At 42.2% G+C, this 27019-nt stretch overlaps 1 protein-coding gene across 2 annotated transcripts in view; it reads right to left on the bottom strand.

The window, feature by feature from the left end:
* Positions 1-1537: 1537 nt before the first annotated feature.
* Positions 1538-27019, bottom strand: part of PAQR8 (progestin and adipoQ receptor family member 8) — a 45804-nt gene continuing 20322 nt past the window's right edge. For both annotated transcript variants that reach the window (XM_005552754.4, XM_065543925.1), the window contains one exon: positions 1538-6128. In XM_005552754.4, coding sequence (XP_005552811.1) covers positions 5012-6076 — 1065 coding nt within the window. In that variant the 5' untranslated portion in view covers positions 6077-6128 and the 3' untranslated portion in view covers positions 1538-5011. The remainder of the gene's footprint in view (positions 6129-27019) is intronic.

The following is a 27019-nucleotide window of genomic DNA, read 5'->3' on the forward strand; positions in this document are numbered from 1 at the left end:
ACTTACCTCGTAGTTTAGCAGCTCATATAGATGTGGAAATATTTTAGAAATCATAATAAAATTTGAGCTGTTATTCTGTAGCCTTCCATATGGTCTGGACCTCCTGCAATCTTAAAATATAGTGAATACCTTTTCCAGTGAGAATCCTGTTATGTAACAAAAGCCCTTACCATAGATAGATATGCTCCCAAAGTTAATATTTAAATGAATTATCTATTTAATGCAATGATTTTCCTTCCATATTAAATTACTTCTATAATAATTCCACAAAGGATATGGTTGTTACTTTTTAAAGGAGGTAGCCAGAGTGCAGCATGCTGCTTTCAACTTACCAAGTCAGGAACCTGTACTCAGGTTGGAACCACACATCCCCTTCCTTGAAGGATGGGACTATGTACCTGGGAAGTCTCTACTGCTTGTGGAAATTTAGGGCTCCTCTCTCTGTCTGGATGTGTCAAGGATCCCCAGGACTGAGTTAAAACAAGTAGAGGGCAGTGAGAAGGGTTGGAGAAGTAGCAGGAGTAACGGGAAGTAGAGGCAGCTATAAGGTGACTGTCTTGCTACAGGGGAAGAGGTTTCCAACCTCTGGAGGTAAAGGGGAGAGAGAGCTTAATCCTCATGAAGAGGTTCTGGCCCAAAACAGGTCCCAGCTTCTTGGCCCTCAGGCTGTGATTGGAACCATGATCTGGAGAGAGGGACCCTCATGGCCCAAGGAAAAGATGCCAGCACTCATTTAGCAGACGGCAGACTCTCTGCCCACAGGGTCTTTTCCACACTGTGGTGTCTCCAGAGCCAATGTGGTACCTTTCACCAATAGGTGCTCAATAAATTCTTGCTAAATTAATAACTGAAGAGTGGTTAAACTAGTAACAACAGAAGCATTTTCAAACTGCCTAGGGCCCCTGCTGGTGACAAAAAAGGGTTTGGGCAAGAATGACAACCATAATTCAACCAGTGGAGCCTCCAGCCATAGAAATGCTGTTTTCTTTGTGATTGTGATGGTACTATAGCCTGAAGCTGCAGTTGCTTAGAGAATCACCTTTTACACAGCTCTTTCAATCTGTGAAGGCTACAAAATTAGTTAATGCCACATTTCACAACTCGTACATTGTAGTACCTGCTATAGTTGAATCATAGTACAATTCATCGTTTTTACATTTATAAAATTGTAGCCAATGACTTAAAAATTTTGAAATCTTTTACACTATTATCTATGAAACTAGGAGTATTTATTTAATTACACTGAAATCTTCAGAGAAATCAACTTCATAGCATTTTGTGGGGAAGCAATTTGTTCTACTCACGAGTAGGTATTAGGGTGTGTGTGTATATGTGTATGGGGGATGGGATATAGAGTTTTTTTTAAGTTTTTATACTTTCCTGCTTCTTGGTGGAGGTAAAGTGTCCTGACCTCCTTTTCCTGGCAATGTTTGTATAAACAGAACCTTTTAGAGGGGGCCTCTTCAAGGTAGTCCTTGTTAAGACCTTGTCAAAGAAACAAGGTGGCTGTTGCTTTAAACCGCTGACACTACAACAATGCATATACAAAATCACTTTAATGGTTATTCATATAAGAAGATTTATATAGACAGAAAATAGCTCCATTTTTACTTTGCCAAGCAATCAAGAAAAACACAAGACCACTAGAATTAGTAGGCAGAAGCTTTGTGGACAATGGCTGTGCCCTTTCTAAGACATGAATGCCATCTGGAGGATCCATTTGAAACTACAGTGCAGTAACCAAAGAACCTAATGTTTTCAAGCATAAAGGTACTTTTTGTGAACAGGTGGGCAACAGAGGCAGGAATAACTACCTTCATTCTATGGACTTAAACTCCTATTTCTTTCTAGCTTCCAGTAGAAGACTCTTGAGAATATTGTTATTGAGTGAAGTACTTTCCGCTGAAATGGGAAATGAACCCCTAGAGTCTTACAAATATTATTAGCTCATCAGTAAATACAGGTCAGGAAGAATTAGGCAAAAGAGAAGCAGGCAAATGTGTCCCCAGTTTAGTGTGTCCTGCCATCTCCTCTCCCTATACTGTATTTCATTCATGAGAAGATGTATATGACTGATAGTTTAGTTTTTTCAAAGGTATTTACATTTTCATAGGTTGAAAGTCTAAATTAACAGAGAGAGAGAAAGTTAACTAGCAGAATTTCCAGTAGATATGTTGGAGGGGCTATGGTGGAATAAGATAGCCATCTCCTTTATAAAATTGTTAATTATTCCTTTTAAACTAGGTCTGTTTTCTTACTGATACGCTAAACTTTAACAAAAATGTTTTAAAAGGAGTAATTCCTCAAAAGTCTGAGTAGTTAGAAACATCTGCATTTCCTAGTTTATTTCTTAGAAGATTCTGATATTCTGAGGGCATGTCATAAAGTCTCCTACCTCAATGCCTCTCAAATATCTCCTATTAAAAAACTGTTTCTAGGGCGGGCGTGATGGCTAATGTCTGTAATCCCAACACTTTGGGAGGCTGAGGTGGGCAGATCACTTGAGTTCAGGAGTTCAAGACCAGCCTAAGCAACATGACAAAACCCTGTCTCTATAAAAAATGCAAAAATTAGCCAGGTGTGGTGGCATGCACCTGTAGTACCAGGTACTTAGGAGGCTGAGGTGGGAGGATTGCTTGAGCTGGGGAGGTCGAGACTGCAGTGAGCCGTGATTGCACCACTGCACTCTAGCCTGGGCGACAGAGTAAGACCCTGTCTCGGAAAAAGAGATTTAAAAAAAAAATTTCCAACCAGTTGAGGGGCCAATACTTGTATAAATCAAAACTGTATGGCAATATCTTAATGCCTCTTCCTGTGCTCTTCATGTCATAGGCCATTAACAATGTTCAGGTTGGCACTGGTCTGTGCACCCATCTGATCACTGCTCTACCTCCAGTTCTCTCTTTTTAAAAATATGTGGATTTGAACTAAAGATCTCTGCCCACAATACCACCAGTTATATTAAAGAGTTTGACTTACACCCTCTTCCCTTCTGCTCTCTTCCCTCCCTTCTCCTTCCAACTTTCAAAATAATACAGTCTTTGAATCTGTAATAAACTTCAAACAATTTCTAGTCCCTATTTTAAATTGACCCTCTACTAACAACGTATTTGCACAATTCCCCCATCCTCTTGTTCAGTTCAACCCAGTTCAGTTTTGCTAATTTTATTTGCCATAAATTTGTCCTAGACACCAGAAGCTTGTATAAGACACTTGGGTAACACAGAAGTTCAGATATTTGAGGATTAACAGGAGAAATCCATCTAAGAAAACAACGTAGCTGATAAGAAGCATGCTTTCTTGATATAAAGATTATTGGAAAGCTTCAGTTGAATATCTTTTTTTGTTTGTGGCCGAAATACAGGTTGAGAAAGTCTTTTGATTGATAAGCAATTCTAGCTTTCTGAAGTTTCTTTCATTCACTAGTTGAAGAGCAATATATATTTTTTCTTATCCCAATAACCCAAAACAGAAAATTCTACATGGGCATATATTAAGTGTTCATACATTTCCATTTATAAGGCACAAAACCCACAAATCTCAGAGAAAGGAAGAAAACAAAAGATTTGAAGACAACAAAGTAAACTCAGAGGAGGTTCATCAAACTGGAGTTAAATCATGTCCCTTTTTAGTAAATAAGGGACCTCATACTGACAGAAATCATTGCCTCTGAAAAGAGGGCTTCTGAGCCCTTCTTTTGACACAGCCTCCTTCACTGGATTAGTGCAGAAGTCAATCCTCAGGGAGGGCTGCAGGGCCAGAACACATCAATCCCAAGCACCACCTATCCCATAGAAGCTTCTGGGCAGCAATGCTCCAAACAAACCAGGGTGCCTGGTTCACATGTTCTCACCCAAAGACAAACCCACAGTAAACACACATGCTTGCCTATCCCAGTACTTGAGTATTTTAAGGGCTCTGCTCTAAGCTGATGCAGAACTGCCTGCCTGAGAACCCTGAACTGGGTTAGTTATGTGGGTCCTTTGTGGGACAGCATCTATGTAGGAGACTGGACCTTGGGTTCCTCTTGAAATAATGAGGTCCCTAGAGGGATCCTTAGAACCAACTAATCCTACCAAGAGCTTTTAAAACATGCTGGTCAAATATGGAGATTCCCTGGTGCAACTCCCAGATCTCCTGGTCTGTTAGGCAGTCCTGATAACTCTCAAGTAATCCTGTTGTCCACCGGTGTAAAATAGAACGGGTCCCATGACACCATGTAGTATCTACGCTTATTGGCTGGGCCTCCTGGTGGCTCTTGGCACTGTAATTTCTAGTACTGTTTACATTAGAACTATATGAGAATAAGCTTTCTGAATGTCCACATGAATCCAAGCATTTCCTGGAAGTATGACTGCTTCCTAGTCCTTTATATCACCATGCAAGGTAGGGATGGGAGTGAACAGCACTTCAGAGAAAACTGCCAGTTGGACAGTTATCCTGAGAAAAGGGTTAGTATTATAGTTGTCGAGAAAGGAGAGACCAGAAATCAGATGAACTGAGTAATTCATTATGTCATCTTGAAGGCTTTTCCACTCTGGACAATTTGAAATCCAAATGAAATTGGGTCCTTGGGTCAATTTATTCCATTACCAAAGAACAGCATAGTAGGATAGCCATTCCAACAGGGTGAGGACCAGCCACCTACTTACTTTCCAGTCCGATTTTATTATCCATTCAGCTTTTAGGAATTGCCCCTGGAGGCCATAGTCAGAATTTTGCTAAATTTTCAGGCATGAAGACGATTCTCCTTATTTTCAATGTCTCATGAATCTTATGAGAGATCCCTTCCCTTCCTGTGCCTTAAGCTATGATCCAAAAGGAAAAGGAGTATTCCTTTCATTAACAACAAAACTCTTAAATCCTTTGGCTTTCAAACACTGCAGCTATAACATACCCTTGGATATATGTATTAATTTAAAAGGCAATCCTTTCAAAGTCAACTTCTATTGTATCAAGTTTTCTCCAAATTATGAGGGGCTTCCTCCACACGTTGCCCCACTTGCCAGCCTCAGGAATCTTTCTTGGTCAGTCTGGCCTTGACTTTGTGCCTCAGAAGGGCTGCGGTGGCAGCACTGCAGGCAGCCAGAAAGAAGAAGGAGAGGCAGGCCATGTGGACAGACAGGGGTCCATGGCGCTGCAGGAAGATCTCCTGCCGCCCCTGGTAGTCCAGGAGGATGGCCTCCAGCTGAGAGAGTGTGCAGATGGACAGAAAGGCATGGAAGATCTGATGCCCATGGCCTACGATGTCACAGGAACCCGGGAAGTACTTCTCAGGCACCGGGCAGGAGAAGAAATAAGCGCTAACCAGGAAGAAGAGGATCTGGAGGGTGTGGTACCAGGCTGCTTGCTCCTGGCAGCCAGCCAGGTGGCAGAGCGCCACACGGTGTGCCACAGGGCTGATGTCTAGGATGAAGGCCAGCCCTGCCGGCACCACTTGACAGATCTTCCTCATGACTGGGTAAGGCCTCCGGTAACGATATTTGGCATAGCAACAGCCAGCACAAGATAACCAGCCACAGAAGGCAGCTGCTGGCAAGAAGAAAAGCCAGAACCGCTCATACCAGGCCTGGTCAGAGCTGTAGAAGAAATGAGCCAAAGCACTGCCATATTGGTAAACGCTCACGCCAACATAGTCCACAAAGTAGAAGGTGTAGTGGGAGAGCTCTGACTTGGACTGCAGCAGGTGGGCCAGAAGGCTGCAGGTGAGGTAAGTGATTGACGACAGGATGAAAAGGAGCAGGGGCAGGGAGTGGGTAGACGCCCATGGCAAGGCCTCAGCCTCGGCAAAGGCCCAGAATCGCAAGAGGACCGCCAGGGCTGCCAGTAAATGGGTCCAGACGTTGACCACCTCATTGTGTTTCTGAAAGAGGCTGAAGAAGTAGTAGCGCCACTCGTGACCCGTGGGGCGGTAGCCGGTGCGGATGTAAGGCTCCCGGAAGAGCTGGGGCACATCTGTTTCCGGGACAGTGCAAGGCATCTTGGGAAGCCCATCCTCCAGGATCTTGGGCAGGCGGCGCAGCTGCTGCCCGCTGACCGACAGGGTGCTCAGGCGCTCCAAGATGGCGGTCGTCATGGCCACGGCCCGCTTGCGCTCCGTGCCACGCACTCAGGACAGGGGATGCAACCTGCAGAAAAGAAAGGAAAATTGGCAAAGCGGCAGTGAGACACGAATGCAGCTAAGATAGACAAGGTACTATGGCTATTTTCTTTTCTTTTGAGACGGGATCTCATTCTGTCGCCCAGGCTAGAGTGCAGTGACACGATCACAGCTCACTGCAACCTCTAATTCTTGGGCTCAAGTAATCCTCCAGAGTAGCTAGGACCACAGATGCTCGCCAACACGCCCGGATAATTTTTTGTTGCTGCTGTTGTTGTAGAGACGGGGGTGTCGCTATGTACAGCGTTTGGACTGGGTCCAAACTCCTGGGCTCAAGCAGTCCTCCCTCCTCAGCCTCCCCAAGTGTTAGTACAGGCGTGAGCCACCAGGCCGGCTAGGATCTGTGGTTATTTTAATGGAACGTGGCTTTCTGGTACAGTAGAGGAAGCAAGGAGCTGCAGACAGTTTCTTTGAGCCTCCTTTTCTTCATCTGTAGAATAATGGAGTTGGACCAAGATCTCTTACTGTCCCAATATATATTTTTTCTTTCTTTTTTTTTTTTTTTTTTTTTGAGATGGAGTTTTCACTCTTGTTGCCCAGGCTGGAATGCAATGGCGCCATCTCGGCTCACCACAACCTCCGCCTTCCTAGTTCAAGCGATTTTCCTGCCTCAGCCTCCCAAGTAGCTGGGATTACAGGCATGTGCCACCACGCTTGCTAATTTTGTATTTGTAGTAGGGATGGGGTTTCTCCATGTTGGTCAGGCTGGTCTCAAACTTCCGACCTCAGGTGATCTGCCCACCTCGGCCTCCCAAAGCTTTTTTTTTTTTTTTTTTGAAACAGAGTCTGGCTCTGTCGCCCAGCTGGAATGCAGTGGCGCAATCTTGGTTCACTGCAACTTCCGTCTCCCGGGCTTCAAGCAATTCTCCTGCCTCAGCCTCCCAAGTAGCTGGTATTACAGGCGTACACCACCATGCCCAGCTAATTTTTGTATTTTTAGTAGAGATGGGGTTTCACCATGTTGGCCAGGCTGGTCTCGAACTTCTCACCTCAAATTATCTGCCCGCCTCAGCCTCTAAAAGTGCTGGAATTACAGACGTAAGCCACCATGCCTGGCCTGTCCCAATATTCTATGTTTACTACACTTAGTGTGAGGCAAAGTTACATCTTGTAAAATGGAAATGTTAGCTACCCTAACATAATTTAGTGATATCAATGACTTAATGATTATCAAGATTTAATTATATCTATAAGTAAGGTAGCCTTTAAAGGATATGGGATTTTCTCAATATTAAAATGTAATAGGCTTTAATAGCATGAAATATCGTATTGAAATATAAGAATTACAAATCTTGATATCGCTAATGATAGACTATTTCTTTAGCACCTACCTAATCTTAAACTATCCGCTAATTTCACTGGTACTTTGAAAATATGAGGTGAGCAACTGACTAAGCCTCATATTTAAGACAGGCAAATTGACTTATCAGTTAGGTTGGTAAAGAACAATGCACATTCTAGGATATCCTAACAGTTAAAATTAACATGTGACCTAAATTTAACATAAAATCTAATTGCAAAGACTGTTGTTCATTTTTTAAAATTATATCTGAAAAGCAAGTAGTTTTAGTTTTACCTCTCTTGGGTAATTAAAACTGTACTTGGTGATTTCAGGCTTCAGAAATGCTTAACTTACACTTGTATTTCTCGGTGACAGACGAATACAGCAATTATTTCATAAAATATTTCATAAAACTGCTGCAAAATTTCATGTGAAGTTGCTAGGTAAAGAAATAGATTTTAAGCATTTCTAGTTACCTTATGTAATTATGTTTCCCAAGCTTTTTTCTTCAGAAAAATTCAATATCTGATTTATCTAAATGCACCCCTTCTTTCAAAGACCCTCAACTGGAGCACATACAGCAAGTACTGTTCAAGGTGCTTACTAATTTTAGCAAAGAAAATGTAATTCCTACCATACATCTCAATCAATATTGAAAAAGAAAAAATACCTAATCAGGTAAAAAAGTGTAGGGCGTGAAAATTAATAAAATGTAAAGAAGTTCAGGGAGACCTGCAGTCAAGCTCCAGTTTTGCCACTTACTGGGGTGACCTTGGGCAAGTTATAGAATTCTGTCAGCCTCAGTTTCTTCATAATTCTATATATTATATGGGTTGTATGATAGTTAAATGAGAGGGTCTAAAAAATGAAGTGCTTAGCACTCTGCCCAGCCCAAGATAAGTACGTAGTAAATGTGAAGTATTGCTGTCATTTTTATTGCTATGAGCTGGGCTCTGTACTAGGTACTAGGGATACAAAGACTGGTAAGATACACTTCCTGCCTTCAAAGAGATCAAAGTTTACTGGGGAAACAGACATGTAGGGGAATCAACACAAAAATGTGCAATAAGTGCTCCATTAGAGACAAGTACTGGTTCACAGGGGTCTCAGCAAACAACCAAAACAGGGAAAGGATGGGGGTATAGCCCTCTCGAAGTGACCCTGAACTGAATCTTAAAGAAAAATCAGAATTCCTGAGAAAAGATAAAGGCGGAAGAGACTTGTAGGCAGAGAGCAAGGTCAAAGAACTTCTGCCAAGATACGGGCTTGGAAAGCCTGGAGCATCTGAGGTCACTGTAGTTTGCAGTTATGACATTGTTGCCAGAGAGACCTGAGCGCACATCCTGAGCCCCACCATCAACAAGCTGCGTGAATCCAGCCTGAGCTTTGTTATCTGTGGAGTAAACAACAGAGAAGCTACCTTACAGGGCTGAAAAAGAACTATATGACATAATGCCTGTAAAGTGTTTAACAAAGTGCTTGGTTCCAAGTCTGCATAAGTACTTGCCATTATTATGACCATCACTGATATGAGATGCAGGAATCATGCATGAGGTCAGGGCCTAATGTCCCCTCCATACCTTGAACCTATTTCTATGGTAGCCCCTATAACCCTGTATTGAGGCATTCATTTAGCCAGCACCCATCAGACAGTGGTCTTCTACCAGGAATGGGCTATGAACTCATGCTCAGTGTAGGAATTAAAGACACCAAGAGAAACGTATTAAGGATTACAGAGTCGGCCAGAAAGAGAAACACAGAAAGACGGAGTGTGGGAGAGAGAAAGAAAATGCTAATTAGAATACCTGAATTCATTTAAAAACAAAAAGAAAAGAAAAAGCTAAGCAGTGCTTCTGCTATCAGCCAGCAGAGGGATCCGAGTGCCTGAGAGTTCAGTTCTGGATGGAGGTTTCTCCAACTGACCTTGGTGGACGAACTACAGGAATGGGCCCAGGACGTGGGATAACTTCTCAAGTTGTCCTGTTGCTGTTAGCAACATATAATCTGGAGGTGCTGGGCTTGTTGGAGTTCTGGGGAATTAAAGTGCTCTATTGTTTAGATACAATCTTCTACTACCCTCTTGTGAAGTAGAGAGCAAACCAGATGAAATCACCAGTCTGATTTTATGGCTGGGAGAAATCAAGGTGAGTCACTGGGGTTATAAAGCTGTAGAAGAAGGAATCCCCAAAGATGCTCCCAGTGGCCCTGTCTGCATGCTGTCTAAAATCAAGGCTATTTCTCTCATCTTTGGGAACCCAAACCAATCAGACGATTCCTGCATCCAGAGTTAAATAATATATAACCACACAATTCCTACTTATTTTCATATCCTTAAAATAGCATATCCATCACATAGCAGGTTCTTATAAACTGACAACTCAACTGAATTTCTAAAGACTAAAACTTAGGGTTTTAGTAGTTTAGTGATTGGAAGAGAGCACAATTCAGATCGGAGAACTAACTGGCATATCTGTCTGTTCTGAGGGAGAAAGGACAGAACATGATACTGCCTTATTGTTGGTCTGCAGAAGGCCATGACTGCAGAGCTCTGACAGTTCCTTCTAGTTCTCATATCACCAGCCTCCCTCATGACTTGATGTTGACAAGTTCTTTTCTGGAAATTATTTCTACTTCACTCTTACAGAAAATAAAACTAGGAAGAGATTTGTAGAACTAAGAAGCAGAGAGGTACAAGTCCAAAAGGATATTAACTTTAACTTCAAAAGAAAATGTGTACAAGGGGAAATAAATTGGCAGAATCATCATTTCCCTTACAAATGAGATATTTAAAATGCAGCCACCGAGATCTCAGGGTCTTCTTAACAGCTCCACCCCCTGGAGTGTGTAACCCAATACCCACAAAGGAATCTGAGTCCAGGTATACAAACACCGTGGCCTCTAACTCAGAATATGATTCCTTACCTCTCTCAGGAATGAGAGGGTCGCAAAGATCTGTCATCTGAGGGTAAAAAGGACTTAAATTTCCCAGCCAAGGGCAGTGGCTCACGCCTGTAATCCCAGCCCTTTGGGAGGCTGAGGTGGGTGGACTGCTTGAGGTCAGGAGTTCGGGACCAGCCTGACCAACATGTTGAAACACCATCTCTACTAAAAATACAAAAATTAGCTGGGCATGGTGGCCGTGTGTGTAATCCCAGCTACTAGGAAGGCTGAGGCAAGAGAATCACTTGAACTGAGGAGGAGGAGGTTGCAGTGAGCCGAGATCGTGCCACTGCACTGCAGCCTAGGTGACAAAGTGAGACTTCGTCTCAAAAACAAGAACAGCAACAAAGGACTTAAATTTCCCTTTGGTAGTGCAAGGTCGTGAAAAATTCTAAGGTCGGGCACGGTGGCTCACACCTGTAATCCCAGCACTTTGGGAGGCCGAGGTGGGCGGATCACCTGAGGTCAGGAGTTTGAGACCAGCCTGGCCAATATAATGAAACCCTGTCTCTGCTAAAAATACAAAAAATTAGCTGGGTGTGTTGGCAGGCTCCTGTAATCCCAACTACTCAGGAGAATCACTTGAACCCAGGAGGTGGAGGTTGCAGTGAGCCAAGATCACGCCATTGCACGCCACCCTGGGCAACAAAAGCAAAACTCGGCCTCAAAAAAAAAAAAAAAAAAGGAAAGAAAAATTCTAAACTTGTGGTCAGAAAGAGGGTTTGGGTTTTCTTTTTTCCCTTTGTCATTTCCTTAGCAACCACCTCTTCCCCTGCCATGAAATTCTCCCTTTGAGAGCAGCTAACACAGCTACAAAAATGGTACCATGAGTTATAATTCTTTTATCCTCATTAACTTCAGAAGCCACTGTGAAGTGTGGTCTGGCCCCCTCCCTCTTAGGCCTCACTTTCACCAAGCAGGAATGGGCAATGCTTCCATGATTCAAAGGACCAGCTGTAAAGTTTGAGCCCATTTTGGAGGAAACCACATACTGTCATCATGATGTTGAATCATCCCAGCCTTCCATGTGGCTGCACTGAGTAAAGAGCCCCTCCCTCACTTCTGACCTCTGTTCCCACGCCCTCCTCCCTAACCTGATGTGACTATCAGCTGACCAAGATTCTACCTTAGAACAATCTCCTTTGTACAGGGTTCACTCCAACTCCTGGACAGCTGAAATTTAAATCTTCCTCAAGAATTTTTATGAAATGGATAATTTCAAATCTTGTAATTTTGATCAACCAGAAATCTTTTTCAGAGCAAGGATTATCTGTTCAACACTATTCCAGGCTACAAAGGCCGCAGAAGAAGAATACAATAAGACCCTTTACCTCAAGAAGCTTGGAAGAGTCAAACTTCATGAATCAATAGCCAACACCAGATGACACACATAAGCAAGTGTAAAGTAGAGCGAAATACAAATAGATCTATAGAAGAGAACACACTCAGAGTATGCTGGGGCAGCCTTGGGGGAAAGTGGGCTTGTGTTAGCCCTAGAAGGCTGGATAGAGCTCAGAGAAGTGAGAATTGGGGCATTCTGGCAAAGAGGCAAAATAAGAGCATAGGAATGGTATGACTTCCTGGTAGGTCTATGAGCAGAGGGGCTATTGGGGAGTAATGAGCAAGGGAGTGGGCTAGGTGCAGTGGAATTAGTGAAAGTTTAGGTTTGATGTTACAGAGGAAATGGGAGTCATTTCTCTCCCCTGAAACTATTACCCTGTTTCAATGCTGATCTCCCCTGAGCTCTGCAAGGATTCCCAATGCTAACCAATGCCTCCTCTCTTGGCTTAAGTGACAATGACACCACCTTCTCTGGCCCCACCTTGGCTTTCTTCTCCCACCATCCCTGTCAATTGTGGTATCTGCCCCCTTTTCACCATCCACAGTGTCTCTCAGATGGGCACTTCTGCCAGGCCCTTAGCTTCAGCCAGCATCTGTATCCGCTGATTTCCAAATTTGCCTCCAGCCAGATCTTTCCTGAGGTTTGAATTCAAATATCCAACTGCTCTAGATGTGTTCAAAAGAATGTCTCCCATGGGCACTTCAAACTCATCTTCAGACATTTCCTTCAACCCAGACTTGACTCATTCCCTACATCTAATCAGAATCAAGGTTTGCTGATTTTATCTCAACATTTCTGGAATCCATTTGCCTTTTCCATTTCTACTACTTTCCCTTAATTTAGGCCTTCAAAATTAACTTATGTTAATGATGACAATAGCAGTCTCATAACTGACCTTTCTTCATCAACAATGGCTCTCCTAACTCATATCCCCAACCCTCATTTCATTCAGGGCAACAGTTTAAAAATGGAAATCTGATTATCATTCCCTCCTCAAAATTCTTCAACAGCTCACCATTGTTTGTTTACAATACAAATTCTAAGCCCTAATTATTCAAACAGATCCTTTCTCTGTTGACTTTCCTATTCCAGCCTCCTCTCCCAGAGCCCATACCTCTAAGGCCACTTTGTTGGCCCAGATCTTAATAATCTGAATACTGGGAGTTCTTGACACTGTATCTCCCATGCATGCAAACTCAGTACGCTCTAGCCCAGCAACTCTGGCTCATTTTCAACACTCTACCTGGAAGTCGGCTTCACCAGGAAGTTTTTCTTAACTCCCAGACTGGCTTAGGGTTCTCTCCAGCCCTCATTAGACTCCCAGTTTGCTTCATTCATGGAGCTGGGTTCATTCATTTACTCCACTTACTTTCCCATTAGCCATAAGCTCCTCAAAGGCAGGAACTGTTAGGTGCAGAAGTCCCCATGTTGAAAATAATATCTGGCATATAGAAGACACCTTACAATTATTTACTGAATGAACAGTTCTTTAGGCCCAGGCTCATGGCACCAATTTCCTATACTTCTGCAAAGGTGAAGAAAAAAAGAAGTAATGGATTGGGAGTCAGGAAGTCTGGCTATTAGTATTTGCTCTACTCAGGTGTGTGACTATGCCTAAGACAATCAATTACTCAGAGTCATTGTCCTCATAAAAAAGGGTGGGTGGGAGGAGGTGATTTCCTGTCTATCCACTTTTAAGGAAGAAAACAGAATGAATAATAACAAAATGGTCAGTCATGGAATAGTACTTTCAAGAGGCAAAACATGCACATAAAGTCCTAGTAATATTTCAAATAAAGAGCCCACTGAAGGATATAACTTAGTAAAAATAAATCTATCCACACATATTTTCTACCTTATAATTGATTTTAATGTAATTTTTTTAAATCAAAAAGGAGTATTTTTTTTTTTGTAACACTTCTGGGAATCGTCATAATACTGCCTCCCTGGGTCAAGTCAGGGCTGAATGACATGTTTGAAAAAATGTTGAGTGTGAAGTGCCCATGGGGGACATTCATTTGGACACATCTGGAGCAGTGGGACATTTGAACTGCCCTATCTCCTTTAAGGATTTTTAATTAGATTCAGATTACAATGGAATTGGAATTAAAAGTTCTATTTACTGAGTATATGTACCATGAATTCACTTAATGTTTATAAGAAAGTGTTAGAAAATGTTGAATAATGCCTTGCGTTATGTAGGGATCTAATCTTTTTTTTTTTTTTTTTTCTTTTTTGAGACAAAGTCTCAATCTGTTGCCCAGGCTGGAGTGCAATGGCACGATCTTGGCTCACTGCAACCTCCGCCTCCCGGGTTCAAGCAATTCTCCTGTCTCAGCCTCCCGAGTAGCTGGGACTAAACTACAGGCGCATGCCACTATGCCCAGCTAATTTTTTGAATTTTTAGTAGAGACAGGGTTTCACCATATTGGTCAGGCTGGTCTCAAACTCCTGACCTCAGGTGATCCACCCACCTCAGCCTCCCAAAGTGTTGGGATTATAGGTGTGAGTCACTGTGCCCGGCCAGGATCTAATCTTAAAGATTTATCTTAGAAGAGCCTTGCAAATTTTTTTTTTTTAATGGAAAGAAAAAAATGGGGTAAAAATCCCAAGTTCATGGTAATAATTTGACATTTTAACCAAAAATTGTGCATTTAGGTGTTCTTTTTAAAAGAAAATCACAGAACTAAGCTAAATACAGATGTTCATTGACATATGATGGGTTATACAACCCAGTAAACTCATTGTTAAGTTGAAAATGCATTTAATGCGCCTAATCTACTGAACCTAACCACTCAGCCTAGCCTACCTTAAATGTGCTCAGAACACACACATTAGCCTACAGGTGGGGAAAGTCATCTGGCAAGAGGACACTGTAGGGTATTGGTTGTTTTGAGATCACATGGCTGACTGGGAGCTGCAGGTTACTGCTGCTCCCCAGAATTGCTAGAGTATTTCACTGCCTATCACTAGCCTTGGAAAAAATCAAAACCCCAAACGCAAAGTATGGTTTCTATTGAATGCATATCACTTTCACACCATCCTAAGTTGGGGATCATCTGTATTCTTAAGGTTTGGTTTTGTTTTCCTAGTTCTGACTGATGGAAACTACCTAAAATGCATTTCCTTTTCAGTAACTTTCAATAAAACAATGAAATGACACGTTTTTGGTGATAGTTGTTATCCCCTGAAAACACAGCAAAATATGTCAAGTACCCATAAGAGACCATTTAACTTCCAGAGAGGAACTTTATGAATAAGCAGAACAGCACCTGGGCACATCTCCTATCACCTGAGAAACAGGTGTAACCGTGTCTAACAGGTATGCCCACTGCACTCACTGCTTCTGGCCATCTCCTCCATCTGCTGGATTCCCTCTCATTGGCCCCTGTCTGAATTTGAGTCCTTACTGTCTCTCACAGGAACCTCTGTAGGATACAGGAGGCCTTCCTGGTCCCTACCTGTGTGTCTCTTTAACTGTCCCCAAAGCATCTCCCACTCTGCCACTTTGTGTTCCAGTTATTCTGCCATCCTCTCAGGACTCTGTCCTTCTGTGCATGCCAGGAATGCCCACACCACTGATGTCCACTGGCCAACTCCTACTCATGCTTCATGTCCCATCTCAAATGGCCCCTGTGAAGCCTTCCCCTCAGGTGCTCCTTCACCTAACTGCCACTGCACTTATAGTCCTTCATTATAGGACTTTCCTTACTGTATGCCTACATGGTTTGCATATGTCTCTGTGACCACTAAACTGCAAGATCCTTTGAGGGCTGAGAATATTTTTATCATTAGCATTGTGCCTAGCACATCGATATTCCAAGAAATCACTGTTGAATGAATGAATGAATGAAGAATGGATGGAATGAAAGTGTCCAAATCGACCAGGTACAGTGGCTCACACCTGTAATCCCAGCACTTTGGGAAGCTGAGTAGCGAGTATAGCTTGAGCCCAGGAGTTCAAGACCAGCCTTGGCAACACAGCAAGACTCTATCTCTACAACAAATTTAAAAATTAGCCAGGCATGGTGGTACACACCTGTAGTCCCAGTTACTCAGGATGCTGAGGTGGGAGGATCACTTGAGCCCAGGAGGTTGAGGCTACAGTGAGCCATGGTTATGCCACTGCATAACCTGGACAACAGAGCAAGACCCCGTGTCAAAAACAAAAAAAGAGAGAGAGAGAAAGTGTCAGAATAATAGTATGAAACACTTACATTATGTCTAGCACATACCAGACAGTGTTTTGGGTGCTTTGAAAATATTAACTTATTTAAACTTCCCATCAACTACCTGACACCGTTACTATTATCATTCCCATTTCACAGATAAGGAAACAGAGTTACAGAGAGATTGTGTAACTTGTCCGAGGCTACACAGTATGTGATAGATCCAGGAGGTAACTAAGCAGTGGACTCTAAAGTCTGGGTTCTTAACCACTATGCCTCAAAAAATGCACTCTATGACTAAACCCCAATATTTTTTGAAATACAACTTCAAATATGCTGCTGCAATACTGCTTTGCTTCATTAACAAAGATAACTTGCAGTTGGCCTTACAAAAACAGTCAGTATTGCAAAGTTTCTCAGTGCTTTGATAGAGTTTACTTGTAAATCAGATTCCAATGCTCCCTAAGAGAATAAAATGTGACTTCCACAAAATCTGAGTGGAATCTATCAAATAATCCAAATAGGTCTGTTAGCCCAGATAAATATGATCATAAATCTGATGGGCCTCTTTCATATTAAAGAGACACATGGTTCATTGTGGCTAGCTTTACAGAACTGGTGGGGTGAGACATTCCAATCATAAACCTGAGGTCATTTATCAGCCTACTGGTGGAACGCACAATGGCAATGAGATCACTAAATCTGCTATGCATACAGCAAGCTACCTAAAAAGCCTCTCCCAAATTAACAAAGTGGGGGAATTAAAGAAAAGCTCCATATTTGGGAACCTGGCATTGTCTGGTACTGAAGACATTTTATCTGGATGCCAAATAGAAGCACTCCAAAGCAATAGTGTTTCCTGACCTATTACAAGGATGCTATGTGAATCTACCACAAACTTGGAATAGCTGATTCCCTGAAAAGAACACTGGGCAAGAAATTAGAAGTCCCAATGTTCAGTTCTAGCTCTACCACTATGTGACTTTTTTTTTTTTTTTTTTTTTTTTGAGACAGAGTCTCGCTCTGTCACCCAGGCTGGAGTACGGTGGCGCGATCTCGCTTCACTGCAACCTCCACCTCCTGGGTTCAAACAATTCTCCCGCCTCAGCCTCCCGAGTAGTTGGGACTACAGGTGCACACCACCACACCCAGCTACATTATTTTTGTATTTTAGTAGAGACGAGGTTTCACCGTGTTGCCCAGGTTGGTCTCGAACTCCTGAGCTCAGGCAATCTGCCCGCCTAGGCCTCCCAAAGTGCTCTAAGTGACTTTTAAGCAAATTACTCAACCTCTCTATGTCTTGGTGCCCTTGTCCATAAGATGGGGGTGTAATCTATATAACCTCTAATAATGTAAAATTTCACAATTCACCTGGGCTATGTTTTGCTTTGTATTGAACATCAAGCAGCATGCTGAAATCACCAACAAACAGATCCTGTGACATCACTTCATGTCACTGTGTGTGGGACTCACACAGATGGCAGGAAAGTGACCTGCTGGTTGTTGGATAGAGGACAAACAAGCAGCAGTTCCTATCAAAGGCAGAAGAAATGCTTCCAGAATTCACAGAAGCCCAGCTTCACACATCACTGCATAACTATAAATGGCTGCAAAGGAATAGCAGCCAAAATGACAACCTGGTGTCCATTTATAAGGACTGGAACTGTGCTTTAAGCAGCCTTTGAGCCAGAGGTAGAGTTGGAAACAGCCTCACATGCCTCAGGATCTCCACAGTCATTAAGTGAGAGACCTCTGGGCTCATACTGATCTTTACAGCCACATCTTCCAAGGAGCATATCACTATTTGTAAAGTCACATTTGAAAGAGGGGCACTACCAGTGCAATCCTATTATTAGCAGAGATCATTGGAACATTGGTTCAGATTCACCAATGGTCAGTGCATATTTCCCCCCTATATTTAACAAAACCTAACAAACAGAATCTCGACATCCAAAAATGGAGTATTTGATTGAGTAAATTAAGATAAATCTATACAATACTCTACACTTATTAAAATAACTAGCATATTGACATTCATTGTTATACAAAGATACATGATATGTGTGCTCCATTGGTTTTTCACTGTAGTCTCCACTGCACTTAGAAAAGTGATGGACTAGCACATTGTACATTCTCAAAAAAGATTTCTTGAATGAATAAATGAGTCAAAAACATGTAAAGGAAAAAACAGACTTAAAGTATGTGTCCCACCCAGCCCTATTTTTGTAAATATACAAACACGGTACAGATGAAGTATGGAAGTGCATATAATCAAAACAATACAGCTATTAACATGAGAGGATTGTGGGGAATTTTACTTTTCTTCTGGAAATACTATCATTATAGTACTTTTTAACAAACATTTTACGACTTTTGTAATTGGAAAGCAAATGTTAGTACTACTCTGCAAACAGGAATATTTGACATAAATATGCAAAAATTGGCAAAACATAAGTTGGTAAAATATTAAGACCCTCCCCAATAAACACCCCAGCATTATAAAGGAATACATACATACTTGCATTATTCTGTGAGTTCAACTAGTTAGCATACCATATTAATTATTAGGAGTAACCTAACTATACTTGCCATAGTGTAAGCCATTGGTCATGGGGGGTTTAAAGGGAAAAAAATATGTAACATCTACTGTTAATTCAGCAAAGATGTTCTCTTAGATTGGAAAAGCCAGTATACACGATATTGTCAAAAGACTTTTCCCACAACACACAAGCTCAAACGGCATTAGTAAATGAGTCACTTCCTGACCATGTAGGTTTGTGGTACGGCTGAACCATGCCTATAAAAAACAAGTAAGGTACACCTTTTTGCCACAGATGTGGCAGCAAGATATGTCCTTCTGGGCTCAGTGACCTCTCCACTTATGAATCTTTTCCTCTGTGGTGTCCTATACTATTCCTAAGAGGAGAAAGAAAAGACAGCCTTAATTTGTTGCTGTGGCCTGGGGAAGATGAGCAGAGCATATTTCCTCTGAGCGCCTTTTTCTCTTGGTCCAACTAGAACCCTCTAAGCTAGAATTTCTCGCTGTTCTATCACTTCCTATACTTTCCACATCTCAGCTAATCTCACTTGAGAAAGTGCTGGTTTCAAAATGCATCATTACAGACACAGAATGCACCTGCCACATGGAATAAATAGTATCTGTGTTTAATCTGTCAAGTGGGAGAAGTCAGAGGAGCTGGGAACAATTTACTAGAACACACTAAGCAGTCTCCGGCCAATCAACAGTTCAGGTGTGAGGATCATGTTCCTCTGAGACTTCTTGTTTGAGTAAAGGTAAACTCTGCTGTCTGAAACTCCCACTAATTAAAGCCTAGGGACAGGTGTCTCCCTGGACTTTCTACATGAGTGTAACCATCGGCTTCGTTAGGTGTGGTTTGGCTTCAGTCAGGCAACCTCTCAACTAGATCTAGCTTCTCACCGGCAGGAAGCTTCATCATGATCTGCAAACCAGCTAGGACCTAGGCCAGCCCGGGTGAACATGAAGAGAGCTGCTCATTTCCACTGGCAGGAAATCAATCTTGGAAATGTCCTTTCCATAGCAGAAAAATCAGATAACAAGTCGAGCTAGGGTTTGGAGCACCATATAAAGAAAGCTGTGTTCCCTAGCAATTAAACATTAACTCTTCTGCAGTGACAACAGTACACTCCTGGTGGTTCTAAGACCCAGCATTTTTATTTGCTATAAAGAGTCAAGCAAGTCACTTTATTCTCCATTTCTCCTTAGATATCCCCAAGGCCTTAGTTCAATTCCAAATCACCACAAAGCCTTCTCCAGGCCATCTTGATTCCCCCCCCCCCCACCCCCAACGCTTATCTATCTATTCCACATATTTTCGTAAGTAGAACATCGGGCTTGCCCATTACTTCACTACTGTGTGTGTACAGAGCCTTCTCTCTTCTGCTTATTGAATTGCAAGCCTCTGGAGACAGGAACACTGGCTTACCTATGCTTTATTTCTATCAGCAAACAGTCAGAGGAAAGATGCCCCAGAATGTGTCAATAGATCATTGTTCAAAAACAAAGTGAAATGACTATCCTTTGCCTGCTTCTAAAGGTAAAAACCAGTGAGATCTAAGATAACGAAAATGTGAGTTTTCAAAAGAAAACACCATTTGAATTGGATCTTATTTATGTATGTGGTTCATCCACTTGAGAGGTATCCACACCAATATTTAAATTGCTGGCCGAATTTCTAACCATCAGCTTGTTTTTGGTCTATCATCTCCTACCATTTGTCACTTTTATGACCAAGAATGCCTAAGCAAAGATTTAGGAAAAGGAGGGGTCAGGCAGAGAAACATAATGTAAAATAACACTGGAGCACTGTTAGAACTCGTTTTTATTCTTGTTGCATACAAAAGGGCAGAACAGACTGTCCTGATTGCCTGAACAAGCCACACACTTGACATCACCAATGTTATTGTAGCCTGCTGTGCCTGGCAAAACCCACTTCTCTCTCAAATTCAGGCTCAGATATAACCCCTCCCCTGTGAAGCTTAGCGACAGCCTGAAGTAGAATTCATCATGTCTTATTAAACCCTCTGTCTTTGTCCATTCACTGGTGCTGTAAGGAAGTATCAGACTAGGTGGGCTTATAAACAACAGAAATCTATTTTTCAGTTTCTAGAGGCTGCAAAAGTCCAAGATCAAGGCACCAGCAGTTTCGGTGTCCAGTGAGGGCCCACTTCTGGTTCAAACACAACTGTCTTCTTGCTATGTCCTTACATGGCAGAAGAGCCAAGGGAGCTCTCCTGAGTTTCTTTTATAAAGGCAGTAATGCCCTTCATCTAGGTCAGTGGTCCCCAACCTTTTCTGCACCAGGGACCAATTTCATGGAAGACAATTTTTCCATGTACGGGGGCTGGGCGTTGAGGAGTATGGTTTTAGGAAGATTCAAGTCCATTACATTTATTGCTTTTTTTTTTTTCCTGACACAGGATCTCGCTCTGTTGCCCAGGCTGGAGTGCAGTGATGCCATCTCAGCTCACTACAACCTCCATCTCCCAGGCTCAAGCCATTCTCATGCCTCAGCCACCAAAGTAGCTGGGATTATAGGCATGCGCCACCATGCCTGGCTGATTTTTGTATTGTTAGTAGAGATGGGGTTTCGCCATGTTGGCCAGGCTGGTCTCAAACTCCTGACCTCAAGTGATCCATCCACCTTGGCTTCCCAAAGTGCTGGGATTACAGGCATGAGCCACTGGATCCAGCCTATTTCTATTATTTTTACATTATAATATATAAAGAAATAATTATACAACTCACCATAATGTAGAATCAGTGGGAGCCCTCAGCTTGTTTTCCTGCAACTAGATGGTCCCATCTGGGGTGATGGCAGACAGTAACAGATCATCAGGCATTAGATTCTCATAAGGAGAGTACAACCTAGATCCTTTGCATGTGCAGTTCACAATAGGGTTGGTACTCCTATGAAAATCTAATGCTGCTGCTGATCTGACAGGAGGCAGTAAAGCCAGCAAAGCAGAGCAGCTGTAAATACTGATGAAGCTTTGCTTGCTTGCCCGCTGATCACCTCCTGCTGTGCAGCTCAGTTCCTAACAGGCCACAGACGGGTACTGGGGTTTGGGGCATCCCTGATCTAGGTGATTACCTCCTGACGGCCATACATTCTAATATCCTTACATTAGGGGTTAGGATTTCAACATATTAATTTGGGGAGACACTTCAGTCTGTAGCATCCTCTTAACATTATGCTATAACTGGCTGTACATATGTCTTCCTTTAAATTGTGAAATTCATTGGGTTGCATAAGGAAGTTATTCAAAATATTTTTTCAAAGATTTTAGCTTGTGTTATTTGATTGTGAGAATAACTGAGGTACAGTGAATTTAAGTGACCCTATTCAAAGCCCTAAACCAAAGCAGCAATAATGTATGGGCAGACCCCAATAATTCTGACCCGTGTCCCAAGAGTCCAGCCAACTGACTGTGTCTTTGGAGAAGAAGGTCTATCAGCTGTGAATGAAAAGGAAGTATTAGATGAGAAGATAGTGTTTGTCCATCTCTGAGCCGCTGATGCACTCGGAACCCCGGCTCACTGTAGTGACCCAGGAGCACTATCCAGAGCCTCCTCTCCCAAGACATCCCATCAGGACTCTTCTCTAAGGGCACCCCTGAAGACCCTGCTCCACTTCCCAGTGTGGGCTTTTCTGTAATTAGAAGTAGTAACTCATAATCAGTAGCAGATCTGGTTAAAAATCATTAATTATTCCATAGAAGAGTTTCATTTGAAAAGTCAATCTACTCAGTTCAGATCAGTAATTGTAAACTATCACACAGCTACAGCTTTCAGCTCCATATTACAATTACCTACCCGCCTAACCTGTAGTATCTACGAAGGTAGTGATTATTTATCACTCAGAATTACTTCATTTTTAAAAAATTTCAACTTTTATTTTCTATTCAGTAGATATATGTGCAGGTTTGTTACAAGAGTATATTGCATGATGCTGAGGTTTGGGGTACGACTGAGTCCATCATCCAGGTAGTGAGCATAGTACCCAACAGGTAGTTTTTCAACCTTGCCCCAGTCCCTCCTCCCTTCTTGTAGTCCCGTGTCTATTTTTCCCGTCTCTATGTCCATGTATACCCAAGGTTTAGCTCTTACTTATAAGTAAAAACATGTGGTATTTGGTTTTCTGTTTCTGCACTAATTCACTAATATTGCTGCAAATTCCGTTTTATAGCTCCATAGTATTCCATTATGTATATATACCACATTTTCTTTATCCAATTCACTGTTGATGGGCACTGAAGTTGATTCCTAGGTTGATCTTTGCTATTGTGAATAGTGCTGTGATGAACATATGCATCCATGTGTCTTTTTGGTAGAACAATTTGTTTTCCTTTGAGTACATACCCAGTAATGTGGTTGCTAGGTCAAACGGCAGTTGTGTTTGGTTCTCTGAGAAATCTCCAAACTGCTTTCTACAGTGACTGAAATTAATTTACATTCCCACCAACAGTGTATAAATGTTCCCTTTTCTGTGAAGCCTCACCAACACCTGTTACTTTTTGACTTTAAATAATAGCCATTCTGACTGGTGTGAGATGGTATCTCATTGTAGTTTTGATTTGCATTTCTCTAATGATTAGTGATGTGAAGCATTTTTTCATATGTTGTTGGCCACTTGTCTGTCTTCTTTTGAGACGTGTCTGCTCATTTCCTTTGCCCACTTTTTAATTGAGCTGTTTTTTGCTTGTTGATTTAAAGTTCCTTATAGATGCTGGATATTAGACTTTTGCATAATGTATGAATATTTTCTCCCATTCTGTAGGTTGTCTGTTTCCTCTGTTGAAATTTTCTTTTTTGTTTTCTTTGAGACAGGGTCTCACTCTGTCACCTAGACTGGAGTGCAGTGGTGTGATCATGGCTCACTGTAGCTTCAACCTTTCTGGGCTCACGTGATCCTCCCACTTTAGCCTCTCGAGTAGCTGGGACTACCGGTGCACGCCACATGCCCAGCTAATTTTTGTATGTTTTTGTAGAGAGGGGGTTTCACCATGTTGCCCAGGCTGGCCTCAAACTCCTGGGCTCAGGCAATCTACCCACCTTGGCCCCCAAAGTGCTAGAATTCCAGGCATACGCCATGGTGCATGGCCAATAGTTTTCTTTTGCTGTGCAGAAGTTCTTTAGTTTAATTAGGTCTCAGTTGTCAATTTTTTGTTTTTGTTGCAGATGCTTTTAAGGACTTAGTTATAAATCTTCCCCAAAGCCTATGTCGAGAAGGTTACTTCCTAGATTTTCTTGAAGGATGTTTATAGTTTGAGGTCTTACATTGTATTAGTCCGTTTTTATGTTGCTGACAAAGACATACCCGAGACTAGGTAATTTATAAAGTAAAGAGGTTTAACTGACTCACAGTTCCACATGGCTGGGGAGGCCTCACAATCATGGCAGAAGACGATGGAAGAGCAAAGGGATGTCCTAAATGGCAGCCAGCAGAGACAGAATGAGAACCAAGTGAAAGGGATTTCCCCTATTAAACCATCAGATCTTGTGAGACTTATTCACTATCACGAGAATAGTATGGGGGAAACTGCCCCCATGATCCAATTATCTCCCACTGGCTCCCTCCCCCAACACCTAGGCATTATAGGAGCTGCAATTCAAGATGAGATTTGGGTGGGGACACAGCCAAACCACATCATACATTTAAGTCTTTAATCCATTGTGAGTTAATTTTTGTATATGGTGATAGGTAGGAGACCAGTTTCATTCTTCTACATATGGTTGGCCAGTTTTCCCAGCACCATTTATTGAATAGGATATCCTTTCCCCATTTTTGTCAACTTTATCGAAGATCAGTTGATTGTAGGTGTGCAGCTTTATTTCTGGGTTCTCTATTCCAGTGGTCTTTTTTTGTACCAGTACCATGCTACTGTAGCCTTTAGGTTACTATAGCCTTGTAGTATTTCGAAGTTGGGTAATGTGATGCCTCTGGCTTTGTTCCTTGTGCTTAGGATTGCTTTCACTATTTAGGCTCTTTGTTTCCATATGAATTTCAGAATATTTTTTTTCTAACTTAGAATTATTTTAGCTCCAAGATTTCAGGTTTCAAATTCCTCCTCCTTGATTAAAACACTCCTAAATTCCACCTGTAATATTTCATCACACCTGCAAAAGATACTTTTTGGGTGTCTCATAACCTCCAGTCTTCCAACCCTTCTTCTCTCAGTGTACCCATTGCATTTGGACTCACTGCCATCCCAACACAAACCCAACCCAGTGCTAGCCATTTCACTCTGCCCTAGCCAGCACTCCTCACCCTCCACCCGCCACACCTTTGCTAGGTCTGCCTGCCTTGCCCCACTTTGATTACACCTTTCATTTTTTCCCTCACCAGGTACTGTGTACTGCTATAGAAAGCCATAATACATTGTGAAACCATTATGCATTCCTTTTAACCTCAGCCATGGCTTCACTACATATGTGTAGATGTCCCCCATCAGCACCTTAAATATTGTGTTTAAAACCAAATTTCTCCTGATATACATAGTTGTTATTGATGTAACCAATCTCCCAGGCATCAAGCCTTGAAATCAAGAGTGAAATTTATCTCATTTCCCTCTGGCTTCCCTGAAACCCCAGTCATCAAATCCCTATTATCCGTATTATTTTTAATCATAGCAAATGCTAAACCTGTCCCTTTTTTTCACTTCCCCTGCAGACCCATATCCTGTTCCAGTTACATTAATGGTGACAACCTCCTGAATGATTTTGGATCTTCCAAGCTCTGGCCTGTTCCATCTTTTTTTGATTTAGCTAAAGTTTAGCTCACATAACATGCCCCAAAGCCACCAGTGGGCCTTCCCTCTTTGCCAACTAAAGCTTACATTCTTGAGCCTGACCGTCAAAGCCTTCCAGGACCTAGCCTTTATCTTATCTGTAGGCATCACCCACTGCTTGATATCATGCAGAATAAAAGAGCAAATAGAACATGTTAGAGTACATCCAGTGTGTTAAGTCCTGTCATGGAATTTCTGGTTTCTAAAATAAAATGTATTTCTTGCCAAGGGTCAGGTTAAAGTTTGAGAATCACTGTTCTATACCGTTTACTGTTCCTAAACCTGAACTGTGACTTACTCCTTCATTTTTGTATTATGAAATATTTCAAGTGTAAAGAAGAGAGGATAATGTAATATTTATCACGTTAACATGTGATGTTTACTTTAGATCTTAAAATATATATGTACATAGTATATGTGTTTATATGTGTATAAAATATATTAGTGTATCTATCTGTTTATCCTCTTCCCTCTAAAATAGATACAATTACCTGGGCATAGTGGCTCCCACCAGTAATCCCAACACTTTGGGAGGCTGATCACTTGAACCCAGGAGTTTGAGACCAGTCTGGGCAACATAGGGAGATTCTGTTTCTACAAAAGACTTTTAGAAAATTAGCTGAGCATGGCCAGGCACTGTGGCTCAAGCCTGTAATCCCAGCACTTTGGGAGGCCGAGGCGGGCGGAGCACGAGGTCAGGAGATCCAGACCATCCTGGCTAGCACGGTGAAACCCCGTCTCTACTAAAAATACAAAATATTAGCCGGGCGTGGTTGCGGGCACCTGTAGTCCCAGCTACTCCGGAGGCTGAGGCAGGAGAATGGCGTGAACCCGGGAGGCGGAGCTGGCAGTGAGCTGAGATCACGCCACTGCACTCCAGCCTGGGCGACACAGCCAGACACCATCTCATAAAAATAAAAAAAAGAAAAGAAAAGAAAAAAGAAAATTAGCTGAGCATGGTAGTATGTGCCTGTGGCCCCAGCTAAGGGGGAGGACTGCTTGCTCCTGGGGGATTGAGGCTGCAGTGAGCCGTGATAGTGACACTGCATTCTAGCCTGGGTGACAGAGTGAGACCCTGTCTTAAAAAAAAGTGGATTCAACTGAAATGTAGCTTCGTACATCTACTCATTCCCTACATCTTCCTACATGAAAACATTATGAAATTAAAGTTATATCTACATATAACGATATAATAAAACCTCAAAGTTTGTACCTAACATTCTTCTGCCTTTCATTTAATCTATGTTTTGTGTTTTTCCACATTAGTTGCTACATGATTCTCTAGTTGAGTCATTTTCTTTGCTGACTACTTCCACTGTGTGAATATACCACAATTCTTTAGTTCATCCTCCTGTGGATGGACATGGAGGTTGTTTCTAGTGATTTGCTCTGACACACTAGGCTGCGGTCTAGTTTGCCCATGTCTTCTTGGATATGTATGTGACTAGAAGGGAATTCCTTTACAGACTTTTGCCCAAGCTGTTCCCTTTACCTGGAGTGGCTTCCTATCTCAGAAAACCTTCTCTGTCCCTGAAGACATGCCAATTCTCACATGCCAATTCTTCCGTGCCTTCCAACTCACCCCGTCAAAGTAGTATCTTCTTCCATCCGTTCTCCTGCATCCTCCAGTTTGTATCACTTAAATGATGCCACCATATACAACCTTGTTCTGTAGTTATCTGGGTATTTGCAAGTAGGCCATAAGTTTCTTATGGGCAAGTACTATGTTGTATGGTACTAACTTCCCTCACCTCCCTGCTTAGACCCTAGCACAGATGTTTGGCAGAGTGGCCCCT

The sequence above is a fragment of the Macaca fascicularis genome, chromosome 4 (genome assembly GCF_037993035.2).
Source record: "Macaca fascicularis isolate 582-1 chromosome 4, T2T-MFA8v1.1".
Lineage (NCBI taxonomy): Eukaryota > Metazoa > Chordata > Mammalia > Primates > Cercopithecidae > Macaca > Macaca fascicularis.